This window comes from Pyrgilauda ruficollis, unplaced genomic scaffold, assembly GCF_017590135.1.
Source record: "Pyrgilauda ruficollis isolate IOZ18807 unplaced genomic scaffold, ASM1759013v1 scaffold6, whole genome shotgun sequence".
In the NCBI taxonomy this organism is placed as follows: Eukaryota; Metazoa; Chordata; class Aves; order Passeriformes; family Passeridae; genus Pyrgilauda; species Pyrgilauda ruficollis.
In genome coordinates, this window is record NW_024527710.1 from 8,584,339 (window position 1) to 8,609,586 (window position 25,248).

The 25,248-nt window shown below is 51.0% G+C and overlaps 1 protein-coding gene across 2 annotated transcripts; it reads right to left on the minus strand.

Moving 5' to 3' along the window:
- Positions 1-446: 446 nt before the first annotated feature.
- Positions 447-14,457, minus strand: ELOVL1 (ELOVL fatty acid elongase 1). Of its 2 annotated transcripts, none has more exons than XM_041483362.1 (8): positions 14,430-14,457; positions 4,143-4,204; positions 3,526-3,716; positions 3,284-3,364; positions 3,020-3,076; positions 2,586-2,691; positions 2,299-2,435; positions 447-1,906 (listed from the first exon to the last, which is right to left on the minus strand). In XM_041483362.1, the coding sequence occupies exons 2-8, from the start codon at positions 4,186-4,188 to the stop codon at positions 1,652-1,654; spliced, it is 873 nt and encodes a 290-aa protein (XP_041339296.1). In that variant the 5' UTR covers positions 4,189-4,204; positions 14,430-14,457; the 3' UTR covers positions 447-1,651. The 2 variants fall into 2 exon arrangements, with proteins under 2 accessions (XP_041339296.1, XP_041339297.1); XM_041483363.1 differs by lacking the exon at positions 14,430-14,457 and adding an exon at positions 10,713-10,819.
- Positions 14,458-25,248: the final 10,791 nt, after the last annotated feature.

Sequence of the window (25,248 nt, forward strand, 5' to 3'; positions counted from 1 at the left end):
TCACAGATGGCAGCAGTTTTTGCTTTGGCAGATGTAATATGCAACAAGCTGCTGTTCCTCAAGCACTCAAGTTTCCAAAATGTCTATTCCCTTCTCTGCCACATCGCAAATCCCCATAATTTCTGAAAAGCAGTTCTTCCTGGGCAGGTGGCCCAGGGCCCAGCCCACACCCACACTCCACCCCAGCCATTTTCTGATAGGGTGGAGTCACTTTCACAACAGAAGCCTTGACACACATTCAGCTCTGAGCACTGCTCTACCAAAACACTTGGAAACAATCTGCCATCTGCTTCATCAGCACACAACTATCACTCTCTTCCCCCCCCAGCACAAACCTGCTACACCAGCTGCTTCTTCCAGCCCTGCCTTCAACCACACTGGGCAGGACCAAGCACCTGGAAGAGCTTTTGCTTATATTGAGCCAAGAAAACAAGAGGACAGAGCCATTTCTCCTTCTGTTTGTTTATTTGTCATAGAAGAGCAGCCCAATCTGACAGGGCCTGGCTTCTTCACCTCGTCCTCGAGGCCATCAGCATGTTTTGGTTACAATCAGAGCAGGTGACGGGCACCAGGCCAGGAAGAGCAGCTGCACTGCCCTGCTGAAGAGCAGAGCACATCTTCACACGGGCCCAGTCAGATCCACAGAGGCAAGAGGTGCTCACTCTTGCACCACAGCCGAGCACACTTAAAACCACCCTCCACTGTGCTCAGGCTAGGCCAGAGCAGGGCTGGACCCAAGCAGGAGAGCCCAGGAGCTGATTTTAGGGGCACTTATTGCTCAGGTCTTGAATTTACAGGAATGGAAGTGGTCCAAGTAGGCTGAGCTTGGTCTCCCCCACTCTGCAGTGAGCCACCAGCTGCCTTAGAGGATCAGGTAAGTGTGGCTTAAGCACACATTGAGCACCCAGCCCAGGCACAAGAACAGCAAGGCAACCTGGGTTTATCACATGGGGGAAGCCTTTCAGGCTGTCACAGCCCCTGCTATGTACTAGGCACAGGCATGGGTACTGTACTGGGCAGGTCTGGGCCCTGAAGTCCCATAAGTACTGCCCCTACGTTCTCCACAGACACCTGGGCACAGATATGCCAGGGCAGGACTCCCAAGCTGGGCACACAGGGACCAGAAGGGACATGCAGCACTGTGGCATAGAACAAAGTGGCACAAGGCATCGTAGAGCAGGAGCACTCACACATGAGCTGGCAGTAACAAGCAGCCAGGGATGAATCTGCTCATCCACACAAGCTCTTGTGAGTCAGGGAAGAGGAGAGGGCACCAGGACAGGAAGCGGTCTCTTCTTTTGGTCCTACTCAGAAGGAAATGGCCCCTAGGCAGAAGAGCCAGATGTAGGCACTTGGGGAAAGTTCCTTTGGAAACACTGGAATGGGACTGCAGCCCCACAGCTGTGATGCAGGCAGCTGCCTCTCTGCTCAGCAACACTGAGAAACAGCACAAGCCCTCCCAGAAGCAGAAGAGGCCCATGGCTGCTCAGAGCAGAGGGGCTGAGCATGCAGACAGGGGACAGCAGGACTGGGCACAGGGGTACAACAGTCTGTAGGCACTTGACTTGGCTAGTGGCACCCAGGAGCAGAGGGACAGGTCCCAGCTGCCTCTGCCCCGGGGCTCTCATTGGCTCTGGGAGCACTTTACCCTCTAGTTGGCTTTGACCTTGCCATTGGTGACAGTGCCATTTTCATGGATGCTGCTACCGTTGTGCTGGGCTGCTTGTTGAGCCACCCTGGGCAACCGTTTGCCCTTGGTGTAGGACTGGTACCAAAAGTTGGAGAAGAGGATGAAGAAGATGGTCCCATAAATCCAGATAAGGTGAATGAAGATGGGGAACTGGTATTGGCAGTTGGGCATGAAGTAATACTGGGAGATGTGGACGGAGACAATCACAAACTGTGCCTGGGAGCAAGGCAGAATAAGAACAAGTTATTCATGGGAGCAGGGTCAGGGAACCCACTAGAGACCTTCTTTTTAAAGGCAACACCTAGACTCCTTTCCCAGTCTGAAGCAAAGGTCCTTATGGTGAGGCATTCAGCAGCAGCTAGAAGAGGCAGGCACAAGTCTCAGAGCAGCATATGCCTCTCACCCTCCCAACATGGCTGCAGCCCAGGAGCTAAACAGCACCCACACCCCAACCAGGCTGGTAGGGCTATCAGAGGTCCAAAGCTGCTAAAAACTCAGAGCAATATGCTACAGAGGAGACAACTGCTGCTGGCTGCACCTTTCAGAGGTATAAAGGCTGGCCTGCCCTTCACATGAGGCACACGCTCTGCTCCACCACATAGACTCACCAGCTGGATGGCTGTGATGTGCTTCTTCCACCACAGGTACTTCTGAAAGGCAGGTCCTGCTGCTGAGAGCCCATAGTAGAAATACATGACAACATGCACCATGGAATTGATCATGGCATGGAATGAGCCCATTCCCCCTGTTAAGATAGATTTTCCTTAGTGTAAGTCAATACTCCACAGCAATCAGCACTACACAGTTGCTAAGAGCACAGCAGGGCCAAAAACCCTTTCTCAGCATGCTGGGGTAACCATACCCAATCCATGCACCCAGACAGTTGCCATCTTACCTGGACCAAACTTCGCTCCCCACCACCAGCTCCATGGCAGAACAGAGTGGTGGAAAAGATGCAGGAATGTGACCTGTTCATTCTTCTTCCGCAGGACAAAGATCACCTGCAATGAAAGCCCACCAGCATTAAGAACCTGCAGCCCTGGAAGCAGTTAGAGCAGGCTGGGCCACTAATTCAGTGTGTGATCTCAATGATGCTTCCCACCCTCCCCACTCATTGTCATCACCCATTAGGTCACCCCACAGCTTCCAGAGCTGTAGCATGTAAAGAGTGGCCTCAGTACTAATATTCCAGGGTGGCCTCCTTGGCAGTGATGCCAGACAGAAGCACTACCAGGTCAGACTGGAAAGGCTGCAAAAGCACCTACCCCAAATACACTGGGCTCAGCTCCCTGCCCAGCAAGTGGTGAAAAGGCCTTCTCAATAACTCACCGTGTCTGTCAGTTCAATGAACTTGGAGAACACAAAGAGCCAAGCAACACTGACCATCTGAAACAGAACAGGTTAACATTAGAGACCTGCCTCAGCCTGAACAAGCCCAGTGAGTGAAGGGCTTCATACAGTTACCCTGGCATGAAACCAAGGCCCAGAGACTGCACATCCTCTGCCTCAGGAAAGACAAGAGCTGTGACCCTGCCATTCAAACAGAAGCACTAAAGGCCATCCCCACTTATCAGGAGAGGGATGAGAACTCACCCTGAGGGCCTTGGGGTCCTGTGAGAAGTCCACAGGGTCACATCGCCAGGTGTACCCAGTGAGCCACCCTGCCATCAGGAACTGCAACAAGAGCATCATCAAGGTGAGGCCTAACATATCACCCAGTGCACATCAAGCTCTGCACAGAAGGGCAGGGAACAGCGAGGAAAAGGGCTCCCCATCACCCACACAGCCTGCACACGCTGCTTTACACATGCCCGACCAAGCTACCGACAACTCACCTCATAGACTATGTAAAGGGAGAGTCCCACCAGAAAGAAGTTGTATAGCACCATGAACTTCTTCAGGTTTAAAGGCTTCCTGTTGGCCATTAGCCGGGGACCCAAGGATAGGACAAAGTAGACATATCCCAGAAGGATGCCCATCACAAGGAATGGGGACTGCATCAGTGGATAATCAGCGATGCGGGGGTCTGCAGAAAGAGCCACAGTGCAGAGCAATTAGCATCCTTACCCCAGGCTGCTGCCACAGTGGAGGCAAGGGTACGGCAATCCTGTTCTAGGACACAAGTGCAAGTAGGGAAGCAGTCTGGGAGCAGAGGCTGGCGAAGTCAGCCAGACTCAGCACAGTATAACCTGAAGCCATGCTGCAGGGCAGCCTGGAGATCATCTGCCCGGGAAAACACAAGTGCCCCAAAACAATTTACACAGTCACTGATGCAAGAGAGCCTCATAACAGGCAGCACAAAAACTCCAAAGTTGCATCTGGCAACTGTGTAAGGGCAAAGGCGGATGCAGTTACACTAAGGGATGCTTCAGGGATGACAGACCACCCCCCAGTGCCTCTGTCAGTAAAGCATGTAGCGCTGTCTGATAGCTGGGCAGAGCCAAACACTAACCTGCTTTCTTCATGAAGTCCTGATACATAGTCACAATCCCCTCCATGGTGGTGGCAGTGTCTCTGTGGAAAGAGGCAGGGAAGATAAAGTAGCTGTTTTCCCAGGATCACAGCCTACAGAGCACAGCCCTGCAGATCAGTAAACTCCAAGCCCAACTTCAGAGAAACAGTCATATATCTGGCCAGTGCTGCTTTCAGCTGACCACACACCAGAATCCACTTTCCAGCTGAGCCACAGGCCTCCTCACTTCTCACAGAGCCTGGCTCTGTTTCCCCAGCTCTGCTGGGAACCCCATCATTGAATGCCAGCAGTCCTTCCAAGGCAAGAACACAACATTTCAAGCCAGCTAGGAAAGCTTCCAACCTCAGCACTCTATCTCCAGCCCCTTAATCTTGCTCCTGCTGTACAAGCTCAAGCATTATCATCCACAAGCACCATGACATTGCCAACAGCATTGGCAGCCATATCTACTCAGCACACTTCTCTGTGTGACCCTGGAGCAGAGATGCAGGGCTGGCCCACACTCTCCACAGCACAGTGCCTTTATGGTCAGCTTTGGGTGCCTGCCAACTGATTCCCACCACAGAAGCAGCACACCATCACTGGCAGGCCCATTACATGAGGAAGGAAATCCATAGGTTCAGAAACAAACATCAGTTTCTGGTGTCAAAGTTCCTGGTTTCACATCCTTGCACAAAATCCTCCGGACAAGAAACTACTACCACATAATCTAGTACCTCAGAGGCCAGGTGCATCCTGCTTGGCAATGGCATTTCCACTCCCCTTCCAGACAAGAGAAAACCATATGATGGAAGGCTGTAGGGAGAAAGACTGGCACTCCCCACACTTGCTCAGCCTCAATATGAACACACACCAGAAAGTGATCCGGGCAGATGCTCTCCAGAAAAGCAGGAAGGACTCAGGCTCTTACTGCCGCAGGCAAGTTTTAAACGCTCTCACCCGTCCCCTGTTCTCCCCAACCTCTCCCCAGCCCACAGGACACCAGAGCAGCAGAAAGGGAGGCAGGGCATAGGCCCAGCCTCACCTGACTCATCCATCTGTGAGGGAGGCATTCCCCACAGCTGCTACCAGACATTCCACCTACCCCTTCCAAGAAGGTGCACTGGAGTCGCTGCCCACACATGCCTGGGGGAAACGGGTCCCCAGCCCAGCCTTCCCAGGAGATATATTGCTGCCACCTCCAGGAAGCACATAGCCTCTTCCAGACCAGCTAGGAGGCTGAAGCCAGAGTACCCTTCTTCCCAGTAAGGTCCCCAAGTACTCAGCAGCCACTGCCACCTCAAGCCCTCACCAGACAACACCAGCACTGCACCTTCAGCTTCACAGCAAGAGAAAGAACTCAATGTCATCTTTGCTGTAGGCAGGATGGCAGCAGACACTTCCTGTGCAGAGCTACCAGGCACCTCCATGGCAGGCTCTGCCAGCAGTAATCTTCAGGGGGGCCTGGCACACACCATTCTGGTTCACCATTCCCTGCAAATCAGTTTGGTGCAGCAGCAGTGCTGGCTCTGCGCCTGCCCAGTCATACCCTCTGCATTCCTCCAGACTGGGGAGTGCCACCTAACCTTTTTGCAAGGGCAGCAGGCAGGAAGAGGTCTCCTCCTTCACCTCAATCCAAAACACCTGTTCCCCCAAGCAAGGCTCCAGAGCAGCCTGCACAGTCATGCAGCCCAAGGACAGAGCCCAAGAAGTTCTGCTGTGTTTCAGAAAGCTCAGAAGGTGGTTCCTTATGCTATCTTGGAGGCAGATGAAGCAACAGGACAAAGCCCACTTAGGAATGATCCCCCCACATATCAGGGGCACCACTGCAGCAAAATACACATTCACCCTCCCAAGCAAGGTATCAAAGGGTTTAATAGCAAGTAATACTCACATGTAGTATCACCGTGATGCAAGAAATATTTAAGGTTCTGGGTACTGCCAAGATAATCCACTCACCATGTGCAGCAAAAGCCAGCTAGAAATGCAGCAGAAACTATTGCATCCTTAAGAGACACTCAAGGCTCAGCTGTGGGAAATACAGTAAGTACAAGTCTGGAAAGCTGCTGAGCTTTATGCTGCTTTAATGGCTAAGAGCAAGCTCCAAACTTGTCTGTCTAGTTTCAGCTTTCAACCACTACATCCAGCTACACCTTTATTTGCTAGATTGAGGAGCCCTCAAGAGTCAGCTCCCAGCAGAGGCACCTGACTATTCAAGGTCTGTGTTTATCTTATCAAGGTGAATGAGTCAACCTTACTACAGGTCCAGGGCAGAGACAAAAATCCTGCTGAGTACTTGCCTATTTTGAGCAGGCTAGGATGAGAAGAGAGTGTCAGCTGTCTTTGAATTCATAGCTACATCTCACACTGCAGAAACACATTTCAGCTCAGACACTACGGATCACTTCCCTGACCCTGGGCCAAAGCCCCCAGTACCACTGGCCAACTAGGACCCCAGCTCAAAACAATTCAGGGTCCATGACAGCTATTCTCCCAAGCAGTGGGATAAGCCCTTTTCAAACCAGGACTAGCACAGAAGTCCCTACCAGTGTGAACAGTAACAAGTCTGTCTTATTGCTGTTTTGGGAAGTGCCTCCGACACTCCTACAGCCACACATGCCACAGGAAGTTGGGAGCCATTGAACCTGATCTGAACACAGGCTCTGGGCAAGCACCAAGATTTCTACCAAGACAGACATAGTAGAATTATGCTACAGGCCCTTATGGAAAGGACCTATATGTTTTCCTCAGTTTCTCTAGGCAGAAAAACATCCTGCTAAATTAAGCTAACAGAGCAACCACATCTCCAGGGAAACCCCTGAGATCTTCAGGTCTTTGGAAGACCTGGCATCTGTCCCCACTGGCATGCTACATCATCCTACATCAAAGTGGCCAAAGTATGCCTTGCTCAGTGAGCAGATGCAGGTATGTCTTGCCCTCCTCTGTCCTTCAAGGGGCAGCCACTGGCCTTGGGGTGTTGACAGTTGAGCAGCAAAGTGGGAGTTACACGGCACACCCAAGAGTTACCTTCACTGGGCAGGGGGATGTGAAGTGCACTGGCCTGCCTAAACCATGACTGCTCCATGCCAGCCTTTCTGGTGCAGGCAGGGGTTTTCCAGCACAGAGCATCAACTGTCCAGGAACCTGAACTCTCCTTTGTGCACAGCATCCCTCCGCACTTTGAGAGGGGTTCACCACCCAGACACACATTGGCTCTTACTGCACTCCACGCTACACAGCGCATCACACAGTGCAGGTGTTCACAGCTCAGTGGTTGGATCTGTCCTCTCTGCACATGGGGGACACTTACTTTCCTCTAACTCCTCCTAAATCCTGACCTTCTTAAGCAAGGAGTGGGGAAGAGATGCAGAACCCAAAGCTGAGCCTTGAACAGCTGAAGAGAAATCAAGCAAATAGGTCCAAGCATCCCAAATGAGCAGGAACCCTAGGGGCCCAAACACACCCTAGATGATATAGAGAAACCTTACAACACATCTCCTATCTCTCAGCAACAGCGAGTCACTTCCCCGTGTCAGACAAAAAGTTCCCACTATTTGCAAACTAGAGTATCAGGCCACAATCTGCTCCAGTAACCAACATCAAGGATTAAATACTTGCTTACGCCAAGCAATGTGTAGACTGCATATTTCCAGCAAGCTATACAGCTAATTAGTGCAACTTCAGCAACAACAGCAAGGCCTTTTATGACCAGCCCCAGTCAGACCACAGCACTGTCAGAACCATGACACTGACAGAGACCAGAGCTCAACCCAGTAAGTTTTGTTGACAGCCTTGCAGGGCACACATCTCCCCACACAACAACTATCTGCAAGCAACAGACTCTGCCCCAGACATCGAACACTCCTACTCCTCAGCATTCAGGTCAGAAATCAGTCCTGTAATAGGTGCAAAAGCAAACACCCTCATCTCCCCACTAGTTTAATTAAAGGCAGCACCAAATCCTTCTGGTAGATGGCCACAGAGCTGCCACCCCAGGGAGAGCTGGCACAGGGCCCTTGCTGAACTGGCTAAAGCAGGCCTGGCCCTGTGGGGCTTCCCAGGGAGTAGCAGCCCTCAAAGGTCAGGAGATAATCAGTTGGCCAGATGTGAAACTAACATCCCTGACCTACAAGCTGGCAACAGGGCTTGCTGCCTGATGCAGCTTTGAGCTCCACCACCTCTCAGGAAGAGGCATCTTCCTCCCCCAGCTCCCCACCACAGCACCTACCCAATCGCCTGGCATTCCAGAAAATCACCATGGGATCTAACAAAGCCTGCACACAGCCCCATGTGCCCATGGACTACATTTCCCTGCAGAAGAGTGGAACTGATCAAGCCAGCCACAGAGAGGGGTGTGTACTGCACACACAAGGCTGGCACCACAAAACATCACCAAGAGCTGACAGCCACAGCTCCAGCAGCTTTCCTCAGCTTATGCACAAGTGAATCCAGCAAGATGAGGAATATGAACATTTTTGTGCCCCAAACAACACACAGGCAGCAAGGCAGTCAGAGCAAGATGAGAGAGAAGGAGCCCATCCAGCAATAAGCTGCAAACCCCTATTTTCTGTCAACTCTGCAGTGGGATGACTCTAAGACTGAAGTGCAGAGTGAAGCACAGGAAACAATTTGGATCTCCACTGTCTGCTGCTCTGTGCCCAGTGAAAGAGAGAGGGGCTTGTAACCAGGCAGTACACACTTATTTCACACACAGCATCTCCTAACACCAACTCAAACACATGCAGCAGAGGCCACTCAACAGGAGAGCTGTATTCAAGTACACTTGCATTCCTGCTAATAATTTCAGCCATTCACCGAAGACTCAAGCTAAGATAGCATTGCCCACATGCTTCTAAAGTAATGTTTTTTCTCAAAAGAAATCAGTATAAAGATATGCCTGTCACCAGCCACAGAAGACAAGTCTGGCAGGACAACCAGAGCTTCTATGTTTTAAGTGTGGAAAGCCACACCAACAGATGTAGGCAGTAAAGCAACTCTGCTAGCCTGGCACCTCAGCTCTGAGGACCTGGGGCAAACACTGATTGGAATTTGTGAGCAACCAGTCCCAGAACTCCATTCACAACCTAACTACAAAGACTTGATGCTAGCACCACCAGATAAGTTTTCCTATTTGAATCCTTTCCATTGGTCACTTCCTCTGGCTCACCTACTTCATGCTGAGTGTCAAAGGACACAGCCAACAACCTGGTACTGGAGGTACTGAGAGACATAAGGGATGCAAACTCTCCAAGTCGTGATATGTAACACCTCTTGCAAGAGCTGCCATTGCAACCGGTGAGGGCATCACACAGGCTGGGTGCTGCCCCTGGCACACTGGATCCAAGTGGCACGAAGTGTCCTGCCTGAAGTTGAGCAGTTTCCTCATCCTCACCAAGTGTGTGTTAATACCCTACCATTCTCTCACGCAGTGGCTGTAAAACCCTGAGGCCTTTGGATAGCATCCTACAAACAGATTAAGCTCTCCCCTTCCCATACTCACTGGAAGCAGGGAAAGCAAGAGGAGACTCCCAGATTATCAGGACAGCTATGACTGACAGTCAGTGTGGCACCTCACAAGCTTTCAGGGAAAGGGGGACATCGATTGCAATAGGGTTGGGTAACCTTGTACAAAAATCAAGGCAGGTAATCAGACTTCAAGGTCCCCACAAGCGCATACCTTGCAGTAAGAGGTTTAATATGCACAGCATACTTTTTTCAGGGGCAGCACCTCCCCAAGCTGTTAAGAGTAGGTTTACTCCTTATCACATTCAAAGCTGGTGGCTGCATATTCAGAGAACTGATATCAGTAGAGATGAGAGCATATGAGATGAGGAAAAAAAAAAAAAAACAGAAGAGGCAACATTAGGCAGAAAATCTGACACAGCAAGGAACAAAGGAATAAAGAAGTGCAGGGAAAAAATAAACAATATGAGATACCAGCAGAAGTGGAAAAAAGGTATTTCCTTTCTGAACTAACCATATTGATCTGTGGCACTCCCTCATACAGCACCAGGTGAAGGGGGAAGATAGAGATGGCTGAGCTCCCTCTCTGAAGTGAAGGCACCCAGCAGCCTCCCCGAGTGCACAAAGCACACTCAGGAAGGACAGAACTAGGCAGGTGGCAGGAGGGCAGGCAGGGCTACATTGAGCTAGGCCAACTTCTAATACCTGCATCCGAAATCAGGTCAGCCTTCTAAAGCCACCTAGCAAAGAAACAGAGCACCCCTGTCTGGAGGTGGGACAGGCTGCACCACAGCACTCATCTCTGGTTTTAATCACTATGCAAATGCCTCAATATAAGGCTGCACCTCTGTTCTTGCAGCCCTGGCTGTAATCACAATACAGTAATGATTAGTGTGTTCTTCCCCACTCAGGCCTGCACATTAATTAGACAGGTATATCAAGACAAGTCGGACATTAAAATACACAAAGCAAGAGGCAGAAAGGAAAGACTAACAAATTCCCTCCAACAGCTTTATTTCAACTATTCAAGAAGACCTTTGGGCCTCAAGAAGGTATGAGCCCAGAGCCACTTCTCAATGAGACAAGAGGCTGCTGCCTGGAACTTACCATGACACCAGCTTTGGGTTCTGTACCCTCCACACCAAGAAGGCAGTGCAGTCACACCATCTTCTAACAAGAGAGCAGGATATTCTCTGACAGTATGAAGAGGTCATACTCCAGTAGCACAGTATATGCACCTAGAACCCAACATGCTTGAGGCTTAATGGTTTCCACATTCAAGGAGGTTCACAGCCTTCCAAGCAGAAAGAAAGTGAAGTATGAAGCCTGGCTATCTTGACATGGGTGTAGATTGACCACTCATTCAATGCACATGCTTCTATTGCTGTATCGACAGGGAGAGCCTCGTAGGGTTAAGTAAAAGCAGCAGGAGTTATAAAATTTGTGTGTGCACAGAGCAGATCTTAAACTATGAGAGCAAGCTAGCTGATCTGATTCACAGAGTAAGACAGCTCCTTGCAACAAAGCTGGAGAACTTGCTGCCAGTGACAGCTCACCACCTCAAGCCATCCCAGAGCAAAGAATCGACCCTGTGACACACTAAATCAAGAAACAGGGAAATCAATAAATATCAGATCCAGTTGTCACCTGCACCATCCTCAAGCCACTAAAGGCTCAGAATGCAGACAACAGCCTGATGGTAGGGAATAGGCTGTGGCAGCTACAACTTGTCATCTCTGTGCAACAGCAGCCCCACAACTCCTGCAGGGAAGAGTCCTGTCTCCTGGGGACCGTCTCCTCCCTATAAGAGCCCAAGCTGCCTCACCTGTTTGACTGGCAAGAACCAGACTTTCCAGCCCAAGTACTCCCACCATCGGACAGCCAGTAGGGCACACACTACCAGAACTCCAACACAGAGCATCTCTTGGGCCATCACAGGCACCACTCCCCATGTCCCTTGTAAGTGTCTCAGGCTAAGTGTTCACTGTGCTGTAACCCCCAGCAGAAAAGAAGAAAGCATTCACCTGTAACATTCAAGGACAGCACCCAGTCAAGCACCTGCCCCTGATACCAGCTTCAGAGCTTCCTCAGGATGCAATGCTGTTCTCCATCAGCAGAGAAAGGTGACACTATGCTACTTCAATAAGCTCCCTTATTTTTTATCTCTAACATATGGTATGAGACACCTGTAGGTCAGAGTGAGCTTTGATTCCCAAGTCTCAGTTTTAACAGTACTTTCATATTACACTTCTTCCCTGAAGGACCACATAATCGCCCCCACCAACAGGCTTTCAGGAAACAAAAATAAGAACACAACACAAGGCAGGACCACAGAGGCCCAGGCTGTGTGGGTGGCACAGCTTAATCCCACAGCAAGATGTAGCAAGTAGATGCTGCAACAGCTGGCATCTTGCTGTTTCTCATAGGAACAGGCTGTTAGCAGCAGCTCACACCCATGAGCTAGAGGGGCTTCCTAGGAAAGAGATAAGGCACAGCAGTCTCAGCCAAGCCCCAAGGGCTCAGCCAGCTGTTTGACTCTAAACTACCCTCGGGAAGCTGCCCAGCAGGTCTGGTGGGAAGGTCAGCTCCATCCAGCTAGGAATCTGCCCTGGCTGCATTCTGGTAGAAGAGAAGGTGGTCAGCTTGGGACAGCACAGCAGGACAGATGCACTGCTGCACAGGCAATCCTGGCCTCCAGGAGGGGAACAGATGCTCTGAGAAAATGCGCTAGGAGGTAAAGCACCAGTGTTATCCCATGCTGCCCACTGAGCACAGGAAGGGCTATTCACCCCACTTTTCCTCAACATGAACAGAGCAAACATGATCAGCCACAGGGAAAGCACCTGACAGCCCCTCTGCAGACAGCAGCCCAGGCACTGAGGCATAGACTGACAGCCCCAAAGCTTAGCCTCTTGTTTCAATGCCTATTTATGCTGCCTCATTTAGTCTGTTACAACGTAAAAATAAGTAGCTTTCCCAGCTTCCCCTTCGTTACAACAGAGGAACTGGCCCAAGTAGAGATCTACAGACCAAGCCCTGTACTGCCAGTGGTTATCGAGCCGACAGTGGTCCAGGAAGCACAGACCCCTGTGAACGACCACACCAGTGCCAGGTCAGCCTGATGCCAGGCAACTGCTGCTACCAGGGGGGTGACAGTGACCTCCTCCTCTTGCCACCGCGTTCCAGAGCGAGGGCCAGCGGGAGGCCAAGCACCTACACGAGCCGGCACTCAAAGCTGACATTGTGTCGCAGCAGCGGGGGAGGCCTGGTACTGCCACCCTGCCCGGAGGAGGAGGAGAGAGCCATCTGAATGGTTACATTGATGCCGACGGCTGGGTAAAAGAAAGCTCCCCGGCCGCCGGGGGCTGCTCGCGCCCCGCTGCCGAGAAGCCCAGGAGACCACAGCCCTCGGCTGCGCAGCGTACCCGCAGCTCTCAGAGCGATGCCCATGGCAGGAGCCGAGCAGCGCCCCGCTCAGCCTTGCTGCCACCCCTGCGAGTCCCTCTGGCAAAGGCCCCGGCGCCGCTGCAGCCGGAGGGAGCGCCGGGTCCCCCCCGCCCGGGCGGTTCCCGGCCCGGCTCGGGTGTGGCGCGGACGGGCCCGGAAGCGGGGCCTGCGCGGCGGGGAAGGGCCGCAGCGGGCCCAGAGAGGCACCGCGCCGCCGCCGCGACGTGTGGGGGTTCAGCCACCTTTCAGCGAGCCCGCGGGGTTACTCCGCTGCCTGTGGAGCTGCGACAATCCCGCCAAAACGCCAACAGGGCGATGCCGATCTCGCTCCTGAGGCTGCGCAGCCACCGATCCCTGAGCAGGGAAGCAGGCGGACCCTGAGCTCGGGCCACCGGCCAGCAGTGGGGAGGCAGCCCCGTCACGGCCGGGACACAGCGCGGCCTCTGGCAGAGGCCTGCCGGGACGGAGGCCGGTGTTTGTGCCACAGCACACAGCGTGGAGGGACAGTCCTTCCCCCCGACCGGCCGGGAAAGCATCCCAGCCTCGCACAGAGGGGCCGGCGCTGCCCCGAAGGAGAGCAGCCGACTGTGGAAGGGAATTGCACCCTTCCCTGGCACCATGGGTGCGCTGAGACAGCGGCACCAGGCTGCGAGCCAAGGAGCACTACAGCTCCTCACAGAACCCTGTTGCTTTTGAGAGAAAAAAAAAAAAAAAAAAAGCAAAAAACCAAAACCCCACAAACCCAAAAACCACTTCAACAGTTCAACTCAGACTCCGCTCGTGTCCCTCCGTCTGACACGGGCGGGTTTGCACACCGGTGGACTTGCCACACAGTGCTGTGGGTACCCCCCTTTGCGGGGGGGTGACAGCCTCCACAGCCGCACCCAGCGTGATCACCCGGCAAGGGCACGTCACAGTATCGCAACACCCATCCCACCCATCAGACCACGGCCTCCCCACCCCTGTGGTGAGGAGACACCACACACCTCCCCCCGTGCCCGTGAGCATCCCAGGTGACAGGAACATGGACATACACACGAGCCTCCTCCAGCAGCCTAGTTAACAGGTGCCAAGCCAGCACATGGCTTCCCCAGGGCAGGACCCACCATTCCTGGCAGCAAAGCTTAAACCCCCAAAGCAGCCGAACCCTGCTAAGGCCTCCTCAGCACCCTCCGGCTCTACAACCACCTTCCGAAGCCCCCTCAGCACACCCCAGCGACCAGCCCCGACCCACCACTAACCTCGGATACCTCCACCCGAACTCCCCCCTCACAAAGACCCGAAATGATCGCTAGAATAGACCAGACATCCCCACCTCACCCCCTGCCCGACAAGACCGGACCCCACACCCTCCACCCCACGGCCACCCGCACTCACCGCCAGCCGCACCCCAATCTGCCGCCGCCACGGCCGCCCCCGCCATTAAAGCGGGAAGCCCCGCCCCTTCGTCGCTGCCGATTGGCAGAAAGTGCAGAGTCCCGCCCTCGGGAGAGCCGCGACCAATCGGCGCGCCCGCCGCGTCCCGCCCTTTCCGTGGCCACGCCCACCGCGGCGGGGCTTGAGGGGCCGGGCGGGCTCTGCCCGCAGGGCCGAGCGGCGTGAGGGGAAGGTGGAAAATGGCTGGGGAAGGGCGCGGGCTGCGGTGGGTCAGCGAGCGGTGCGGAGGGCTGGCTCCAGGGTGCTGGTGACGGCATGAGGGAGACCCGTGCAGGTCCATAAACCTGCGGCTCATAGGCTTTTATCCCCCTCGTGACACCGCAACAGGCACCGGACAGAGCCCAGAGAGGCCGCTCTGACCGCGTGCAGCTTCCAGAGTGTTTCCATCCCGTGGTGCCTCCACAGCCAGGCCAATCCGCCTCCTAAAAAGTGGCCGGGACTCGACTCACTCTCCTCTGCTCTGAAGGCACTTTCAGAACTCACTATTCTAATTATTAGGAATCATCTCATTTCCAGCTTAATTTGATGCACGGCTGGTTAATAAACACTTGTTCCTGTGCCAGCATTGTAATTTATCTCACCACGGTCCTGCCTCGGTGTTGATGCTACAGTGTGTTTGTAGACTGCAATCATCTCCCTCTCAGCCATTACAGGGAAGACTGAACAAGTTTTTCCAGCATTTTCTCACTAGTCTGCCTGTCCCTGCACCTAATGCCATGGTAGCTCTTTTTGCTGTACTGCTGTTCACCTTTCCTCTCCTGGAGATGGGTGACCAGAAGCAGTTACAGGCTTGTGCTCACCTAGTGAGAATTTCCCACCTGGATACAGGCAGGGCTGCATTTGCAGAGGCAGGTCAGTGTCTCTTCTGGTGACTTTCTTGCTCTTTTCTGATGGTACAGCATTCCTCTACTTTCCCCAACATTGTTAATGCACTACAACATTCTGATTTCATCAGATTACACCTAATATTTGTGCCAGTCCTTAAGGAAAATAATTTATAAAAATATCCTCAGTAGTACCTCAGTAGTAACCTGTGTGTCAGTCTTTGCTTTCATCTTGACCTGAACCACTCCTTCCCACATGGAATTCCTGTGCTTCTTTCTGCCCCAACATCTACCATGGTTCCTAATTGATCCCAAGGTTCAGAGCTTTTTCTCTGGAGTCCACACAGGGCCTAGAGCTTTATAGAAAGGAGGTTTTTTTAACTATCAACTTAGTCGACATAATAAACTTTATTTTATTCTCCATTTGATGTCTGCGTGCTGTGTTACTCTTTAACTGGATACTATTAACACCAGACTGGCAGAGCCAAAGCACTCTGGATCACTTTTTCTCCCTTGTTAAGTATAGGCATCAGACTTGTTTGTTATTCTTCACTGTTTTTCTTTATTGTTTTCCTTTTATCTTGCAACATTACTCTATTTTTAGTTGATTTGTGCTCCAATTCAATGGAAACCTTGCTATGTAGTTTGTCATGAAATTAGAGATCGGTGGACTCCTTCACACTCCCTTGTACTGGATTATTTTCCACCTTGTATCCTGCATCTCATAGCTTTCTCCAAGCATTCCTTCTCTCCTCTGGATCCACCCTTGCTGGCAGGCTTGTCAGGCTCTAACAACGAGCCCCAAATTGCACAGCTCAGCCTCTTCCTGCTATTGGAATTAATTTCCAGGTCACTCTCTTTTCTTTTGCTCTGAATGCAATTTATTTCTCCTCTCTTGGTCCTGGACTCTATTTCCCTGTTGTGTCTGCCACCTCCACCATTATTTCTGCATGGTATTTGCTCATTAGTTTTTTTCATTTCTACTGCATCTTCTGCTTCACTCATTAATTCTCCAACACATCAAATAGATTTCACCATTTTACTTCTCCTCCATCAGTCTCTTCTTTCCACACTCAGTAGCTTTGATGGGTTCCCTTTGTCTGCATATTGTTTACTTCCCATGCTCAGTGGGTGTCTGGGTTCCTTGGTGCTCACCCTTCCCACACCGTTTGCAGTGCTGCAGCAGCCCGGACAGGAGCTGGAGCAAGGACCCTGCTCTGCAGGAGCACCCTGGCTGCAGGGACATGGATTTGGTGCTGTGCTCTCCAAGGGGGTGATGCAGGGTCCCCTCCTAACCCCTGGGGACAGGCCTCCAGCAAGGACTTGATTAATCTGGTACGTGTTGTGGATCTGGGTTTCTGCCTTCCAGCCTCTTTGGAAGCAGGGTAGCACAAGAACACACAGCAAAGAATATCCCTCAAAAATAAGGGAGGTGGGGGAGACAAGTGATGGGACCTGTTGTGTACAGCCTGATCTTCCCAAGGTGTCTTGGGACAGACTCTTTCACAGATGAGTAATCTTCTGCTTGCATCTTGAATCCTGCCCATCTGACCTGAAATCTGGGGGAGAGAAGCTGTTTGCAGCCAGCCAAGCGTGCCACCCTGACTGCAGTCTGGACCACCAGACCAGAGATGATCCTGTCACATGCCTGCACGAGGGAGTCCTGCCTGCTCTAGCCACTCCTGCAGCTGGCACAGCCCTGCAAGTCATTAACTCTTCACCTGCAATTCAAGAAACAACCTGTGCTTGCACCCAGCAGCCTGGGCTGCAACAGGCTCCAGTCTGGAAAAGCTTAAGCTCCTTCCTCCATCTCTTACCTGGATAACAACATATCATTTTCATTCTAGCTTTAGTGAGGGTCTTGCTGGTCCTTCTTAGCATGGGGATCCAGTCAGATGGAGGTGGCTGGGAGCCTCTGCATTCCTCCTTTGCACTGTTCCCTCCACTGCTCCTTGTCTCCTGCTTGCTCCTTGCAGAGCCAAGTGCACCTCTCTTTCCCCTCACAGCTCTGCCCTGGTGCAAAAAGCAGATGTGGGCTCATGTAACTTGCTGAAGGCACAAATACTGAAGCCATCCTCAGTGCACACAATTACCAGACTATCAGATGGGAAGATCTGTAAGAACTAAGCAATGGAAAAGGAATGAAGTTCATTGAGAGGTTATGACCTCAGGGATTAGTAATGATAATTTTTTCTGCATGTAATGAGAGATGCTGGTGCAGTGTTGTATCTTTTCTGGTGCCAGTCTTGAAGACTGGCTTAGGCTCACTGCGCACCTGGGTGGGAAGAGGGTGGTTTCAGTCTCTTCAGGTGTCAATTTTCTCAGTTTTCTGACAATATAGAAATTCTAAAAATCTTTGTTTTCTGGGGAACTAAAATATCCTTTTTATCATGCCTGGTTTATATAGTAAATTTATATTCTCTTATTCAATGAATTTATAACTATGAATTAATTTTTTTAATACTGATCAATTGAACAGTGAGAGTTTTATTTGGCAAAAACATGAACATTATTCAACTTGAAAAAATCTAAAAGAAAATAAAAACTTCAAATTAATTCAGTGAAATTAAACACATAAACAATTTGCCCTGTAATTTTTCAGTAATGTGTTTGACACACATAGTAAATTTACACACCTTAATACACTTGGGGAGTGAGAAGATGATTTACAGATCCTCCCATCCTTTTCTATTTAATCCTGAAAAACCAAAAATTTTGCATGTCACCAGATAAAAACACTGAATGTAAATTGGCTCTCTAGCGTTGTTTTTCCCTTCTCCCTTTCCCTGAGGCTGGACTCTAAAGCAGTATCAACCACAAATTATTGCTGCACACTTTCTCTGTGGCTCCATGGAAAAAAAAATGGTTAGTTGATTATGCTCACAATTGCAACACATCCAAGAAATGCTCCTACAATACCTCTGTCTATACTGAGAGAATCAAAAAAGGCTTTTATGGCCACTAGAAGTGGTGAGAGATGACACTACTCAGCACCTAAAGGCCCATTAAATGCCATCATGTCACTGCAATTTCAATAAATGGAGGTGGGCAGGTAGGCCATGCCTGGGCATGTGTTCAGGCTGATGTGTTGCCTCCTTCCATGGCTGATATCAAGATTAAGTGACTCACCTTGTGAAAAATTTTTTGTTATTTGTGCTGATTACATTGTAGTGGCAGTAAAGGCCAAATACCCCATCACTGTTGCCCTCTTCCCTTAAGCCAAAAGAAATGCTTGCATTCCTGGAATGTGAGGTCCCTATAAGCCCCTCAAGCTACCAGCAAACAGCCCATAACATTTCTGTAGCCAACAGGCATGAAATGACCCCGCTGGAACCCCTGCTGTAACATGACACTTAGATTTACATTTAAACGTCACCTGCAAAAAGGCATTCCCCGAGCTGGAAGGGGCAATGCAAGCATCACCTGGGAGCTTGCTGGCACTGTGGTGATGCACTGGAGCTTTGACAGCAGACTTTCACCCCGGTGTGTTTAATTGCTGGACTTTGCCTGCCAGCTGGGGTGGGCAGCACACATGACTGTTGTTTCCTACAGGGACAAGAATTCTTTGTCAGCTGCATAGCAGCCTCACCAGCGTGAGGCCTGCCACCCACCAACCTCCATGGGCTGGCAACATCACCCCAGCAATACAGGACACCCTGGGGTCCTCCACAGATGTCCAGAAGTCTCAGCCCACTCTGGACCTGTTAAAGCACCCTTATTTGTTCCTGTGGCCTAGAGGATAGTCTTATGGAGTAATGGTGCTTGTTTCAAATCCATCAAATCGTGGGGCGGGGGGAGGGAAAGAAGCCAAGCCATAGCCATAGCAAGGTGTCTGAGGATACTAAAAGCCTGGAGAAGCCCATTTTTTGGTGTCTCTGCACAGCAGCAGGCATGGCAGGACCACCTCAAGGCCCAGAGTGGACTGGCAGGAGGCTGGAAAGGGTCAGGAGGTCGGAAGCTTTCAGGACATGCAGCTCAACAAGAGCCCTTGGTCACTGTACCAGTATTGGTGAGTGGCCACAGGCCACACCTTGGCAGAAGAGCTCTGGGAGCTCTGTCTCTTGTAGGGACATGAAAACTGCCCCTTCTCAGGCACCTTTCAAAGCTGGGCACATGGGCATGACACTTCATGGGCACATGCTCCTGAAGAGAGAAAAAGCAGGTGATGACAAAGACATGGTCCTGCTCATCCCCAGAGTCCCCTTTTCATATGAAGTAATTTCATTTTACCTCTGTGATTTAAAGCCCACAGGAGCTGATCATCTCTGGCAACCTGTCCCAGACTGCCTGGAGCCTGAGGGAGCAGCTTTGTGAAGCTAGGTGACTTCTTCACTCAGGCAGTTGTGATTACAGTCAGATTTGGTGACTTGACACCCATATGTCACACTCTGCAACTGTGTCCCAGCCTGTCTTCCTAACTTGGGGATCAGCAGTGCCATGCAGCTCCATGGAGTGAGCAAAGGTAGAAGAAAAAACCCTCCCAAGTGCTTTAGGCTGTGCTGGGGACTTTCCTGAGAAGACTTTGCCTTGACCTGAAGTGGCCACAGAGTCCTCAGCAGAGGCTGCCCAGGGCAGGGGTTTCAGGTGCTGCACCTCAGCCATGGGGCAGCAGGGTGTGAGCTGCCAGGCATCAGGCTGAGCACGCTGCTGCTCACTCCACAGAGGCTAAGCCATAGAAAGGATATTGTCAGAGCAGAGGATTGTTCTGGGAGAACAGGCTGCACAAAGAGGAATTGTTTTGCCATGAAATGAGGCCATGTTTAGCTCCAGCCAGGGCTGGGCTTTGCCTGTCTGTCTGGGCTGCAGGCTGGCAGGGGATACTCTCCTCTTCTCTGGCCTGCCTGGCATCTTCTCTGCTTCTGAGGTTGTCCACTGGCACAGTCAGCAGCACAAGTACATGCCCTGAGACCCATAGTGGGTAGGGAGAAAAAGGAAATTAAGGGATAAGAAAACTTGTGGCAGGTCTGCCATGACCTCCTGCATCTGCCTGGCAGGTCCAAGGGGCACAGGGGAAGGGAAGAGCAGCAGTGGGGCAGCTCCCATAGTGAGAGGCTGCACTGTTTCTCCCAGTAACAGGTATGTACTCACCTCTCCAAAAAGTGTTGTTGATGGCCTCCCTGAATATGTGTGAGGGGACAAGCATCTTGCACCTGAGCTCCAGCAAGACACACCAGAGAGCACAGGACACAGAAGCAAAGGGAGAGGGAGCTGCATGCTCAAAACATGGGTTGGAACACTCTTATAATTTCCTATTGGTTTTACTCCCTGTGTGAGTGAATACCAACATTTGAGAGGAATGGTGGATGCACCCACAGCAGTATTCTGTGAGTCATTACTTCCGCAGCAGCCGCAGTGGGGCTTCCGCAGCCCAGGGCTGCCCGGCTCCTCCCGCCGCAGCCCCGGTGCTGCCCGGCTCCTCCCGCCGCAGCCCCGGTGCTGCCCGGCTCCTCTCGCCGCAGCCCCGGTGCTGCCCGGCTCCTCCCGCCGCAGCCCCGGTGCTGCCCGGCTCCCTGCCCAGCCACAGCCCCGGTGCTGCCCGGCTCCTTCAGCCACAGCCCCGGTGCTGCCCGCTCCTCCCGTGTGCGATCAAGTCACGACCTGATGCATTGTTCTGCAGACAGAGCAAAACAGGTTGTGCCATGATGACCATGATGAAGAGGAAGATGATGACTGACACTGTTTGTCCTGCTGTGATGCCCATGAGAGCCTAAATAAACAAAAACAAGACAGCCAAAATTGGTTCCACAGCCCCACTTATGCAGAACATGTTTCTCAGGGGGATGCAAACCACTCCTGTGTTAGCTACTGCCACGGGCTCTAGGGCACTGCTTTGAAGTCCCGCCAGGCTGCTGCAGCAGAGCAGGAGACAAGAGCTGTCTCTCTCATATCACACAGCAGGACCCCGACTTCAGTACCAAAAATAAACTCCACATAAACATCCGCTGCACGTTTCAAAGCCAAATTCCCATGGGAGCAGCACACCTCTGTGCTGCACACCAGGGTGGGGGGAGCCCAAGGCTGGCACATGGCAGTGGGAGACAGACACATCCCACCAAAGCCACCTGGCAACTGGCATAGATTTTTGAATATTGTGTGTTCAAAAGAGGAACATCCTGGGAAATGCTGCAGCTTTGAAATAACACCGACAGACGGCAATGCCCTAAAGCATGGCCTTTACCCCAAGGTATGGCCAGCAAATAAAAACCTCAATGCAAAAGTACCCCTGAGGCACAGTCTTTACTCAGAGGAAAGGAGCTGACATAGCAGGCTGGACTTAGCACCCACTGCTATTTCAGTGCAGAAACTGCTTGGACATGATGGTAGCAAAGGGAAAAGCCTTAGAACAAGCAGGTAAATCAATGACAGAATCTGAACAGCAGTGATAAGATAGCTGCTGCAGGAACTACAGCTCTTGAACCCCTGACTTTAGAAAATATGCATCTCAGTCAGAAATATACATGCAGTAATTTCCTTTCTTTTAAAAAACACACTCCAAAAAAATAAAAAGGACAAGGGCTTCTCCTTCAGAGGAGCCAGACAGCATGCTTTGCATTATGCTTATGTACAGGGTTGCCCCTAGGGAAATTGCAGAAGGTTTTCATTAATTTCTAAGTGCAGGTTTCCACCAAGGCAGCGTTCCTGGATCCAGCCAGAGAGCTGCAGTATCATAGGGTCAGTAAATAAACTATGGAATCACATCAGCTTGAACTATTTTTATGGCATGTATTACAAATACATCCAAACATCCCATTTCTTGAGCATGAGCTTTTACCACCACAGCATCTCTGTGAGGCACAAAGTGGTAACATTTTATGTGTAAGATAGTTGAAGGTTTATTGCACTTGGGTGGAAAAAGGAGATCCATGGGATTTTTTGAAAACACCTGTGTATTCATTTGTAGGCACCAGCTGTCACATAGACAGGCTCTGTCTCTCCTGGGGCCACCAAGCTCATGCAGGGAGCCTGGGGAAAAGCAAAGACCCAGACTGGGGAGCTGTTTCCACCACTTGACCACTTACCCTGTGTTTGTGCCTTTGACTTCCAAGCAGTCTCTGAGCTTTTCAGAGGTCAGTTAAGATGCATCTTCTGCTGCTGTTTGCGTGTGTTTTTCTCTCCTCTGTGAGCTACAGGTGAGGCTGCTTTGGAAACAATGCAGATGAAAAACTTGGCTGAACACCCTTTGTCAGCACTCACCCCATTATCTTGCTTTTTAGCATAAAAAAGTGCTCTGGCTTTCTCAACCCAACCCCACAAGACTTCTTCTTTGGTCCCAGATGTTTCTGGCAGAAAGATCCTATCCTCGCAGGAGGATAAAATCCAACCCCACAGCCCACACCGAAGCCCTGCCTTACCTGTTGTATGGAGAGTGGAGAACTGAAGAGGTTCCTCTCACTCCTCTGTCCCCCTATCTTTTCAGCTGCTTCTTCCCTCACACCTCACAGACTTCACTTCGACTATAAAGGCTTAATGACATCCACTTAAAAGATCTGTAGGTTAAAAAAACAAACAACATATTATGTTTTGCTTGTTTAAACAGAAGACATCTGTGTGCACATTGCTGCTTGGGGACAGGACAAGAACAAACAAGCAGCAGGTGTTTGTCATGCTGATCACTGGATGCAGAGAGATGCAGGGAAGTGGTGGCACCACTCTGAGCTTCATGGCTCCTAGAGAGGATGCAGCCCAGGGCAGCAGCAGGACACGCTGTGGGCACGATGCAGCGTGGCTGCATGTCCTACACAGACTGGGAACAGTGGGCCTGTGGGTAGCTGGGCAGGAAGGAAAGGCAATAAATATCTCTCTCCTGCATTTGGGAGGAAGCCAGATGAAGCATTCCTGTCATGAGGGTGAAACACTTTCCACTCTAACAGTAACTCAGGAGGATATTAAACAACAGTTGCATAAGGTAAATGTTGAAAACTCTTCAGTCTGGGTATCCTGCATCTAAAAAAATAACATCCATTTTTAAACAACCAAACTATTAATGCTGAGATCCAGTAACACAAGGAAACCTGGAGAAGCTCCAGAGAACAAGCAAGTTGATGTTATACCAGCATATTAATAAAGTAAACAGGATGGCCTAGTAAACAGGTGTGTCTATTCAACAGATATCCCAAGGAAAATAATGATCAAAAATATGTGATCATATTGATAAAGACTTAAAGCAGAGAAATATAAATACCAATCAACAAGGATTACAGACCATAAGCCTGTCAGACTACCATGATAAATTTTTTGGTGCTGTACATCCTTCAGTGTCAGAGAGCTGGTACAGCAGTGTGTGTTCAAGGAACAGGCTCATGGGCAGCCTGGCTGAGTGTGAGGCAGGAGAGGAGCTGCTCCCCGGGGAGCTGGTACTGAGCATGTGTTTGCAGCAGGGTAAAACTGGTTACATGGAAAAAAACTAAGTCATGATGGGTACAGCCTGCTGTCCTGGGAGCCCTTGGCATCCCTGGGGCACGGGGGCTATGCAGCAAATCCCATTGTCTGCACCAGAGCCTGGCAGGTACTGAGGGGAGGTTTGGGGGCCAGAACAAACCTGTGCCCTTCTCCATCACTCTCCTGCACCCAAACTGGAGCCCAGACAGCCCAGGAGCACCTGCCATGCCAGGGCTGAGCTTCCTCCCTGTCAAAATTATCCTGCTTGGAAGAGATGAGTTCAAAAGGGATTGGATAAGGCAGGGGAAAAAACCACAAGAGTTCAGAATGGCAGCACATCCCATGCTCACAGGAAGTGTGCTTCCCAATTACCCACTTGGCCACTGCCACAGCAGGACACAGCCTGAGCCTTTGCCCTGACCCAGCAGGGTCAGACTTTTATTCTAACACAGTGCACCAGGAGCAGTGAATCCCTGTTGGACATGCAGACCACAGTGACAAGCAGTGGACCATGAATTCCACAGTGACTTTATGGGTAAAAGGCTGGTTCCTGTTCCCTGTTTAAAAATTCAATCACTAGCAGCAACTGGATAAGAGGTTAAAGTCACTCTACATTTGAAATTCCCATTCCCACAATTAGAATAGTGTGTCCTGGTCCAGTGTCCCAAGGGACACAGATGCATAAGGAGATTTGGATGTGAATCAAGAAATTGAAAATATGCCTTAAAGCAAAAGGGACTTTCCTCAGTTCAGTCTGTCTTAAAAAAGGATCAGGAAAGCTTGATCATAATATCGGACTCCTCTCGTACTAACAACTCAGAGGCTCAGTTCCTTCCTAAGAAGATCCATCGACTTGAAGGGAATTAAAGAAATGCAGCTTCAATCTAAGGTGCAACAAGGAAAACAGTTTCTAGAACAACCTACCAGCCACTGTAGCAGGAACACACCAGTTTAAAATCAACTGTTTTCCTAACAACAGTGCTCTAATTTACACAAGAACTAATTCGAGGCAGCCTGTGTCATGCAGGAAGTTATGCTGGCAAGCCTGGGAGCCTGGCCAGCCTCCCTGCTTTATAATCTATGGAAAAAAACCTGCCTGTGCTTCCCTTCCTCCAGTCCAATTGTGTGAAAGGTCTGGCCTGCCCCACTGGAGGCGTTTTTGGGAGGCGTTTTACTCAGGCTAGCGTGGGTAGCAGGCAGCCATGCCCTGCCTGTGTCCCGGGCTGCCCGAATCAGTGCAGCCAGCTGCTGGCCCTGAGGCATTTTAGCTTTATAAGGAAGCCAGGCTGAGGGGACGGAGCAAAGCAGAATCCTAGAGCTGAGGCTCCATGAATGACGAGTGCCAAGGATCTGACACATACAGTTTTCTGCCTTCCTTTCCAACGAAAGCAAGGACATGAGACAGAGCAGGGAACAGCCCTCCCTGTGGTTCTCAGCACAGGAATAGCCCTGCAGGCTCCGACTCCCCAGCTTGTTTTTGCGCAAACCACTCACACTGGAACCAGAAACCTGCCTCCACTGCCTTCACACCAGTTCCCTGCTGCAGTCAGTGGCAT

Bases quoted from the DNA above. Each gene is read 5' to 3' on its own strand.
- ELOVL1 (XM_041483362.1), bottom strand. From the start codon at position 4,188: ATGGAGGGGATTGTGACTATGTATCAGGACTTCATGAAGAAAGCAG. The intron at 3,717-4,142 runs GTTAGTGTTTGG...CTCTTTCTGCAG, and splicing joins GGACTTCATGAAGAAAGCAG to ACCCCCGCATCGCTGATTAT. The intron at 2,436-2,585 runs GTAAGATGGCAA...CTATCTTAACAG, and splicing joins GGGAGCGAAGTTTGGTCCAG to GGGGAATGGGCTCATTCCAT.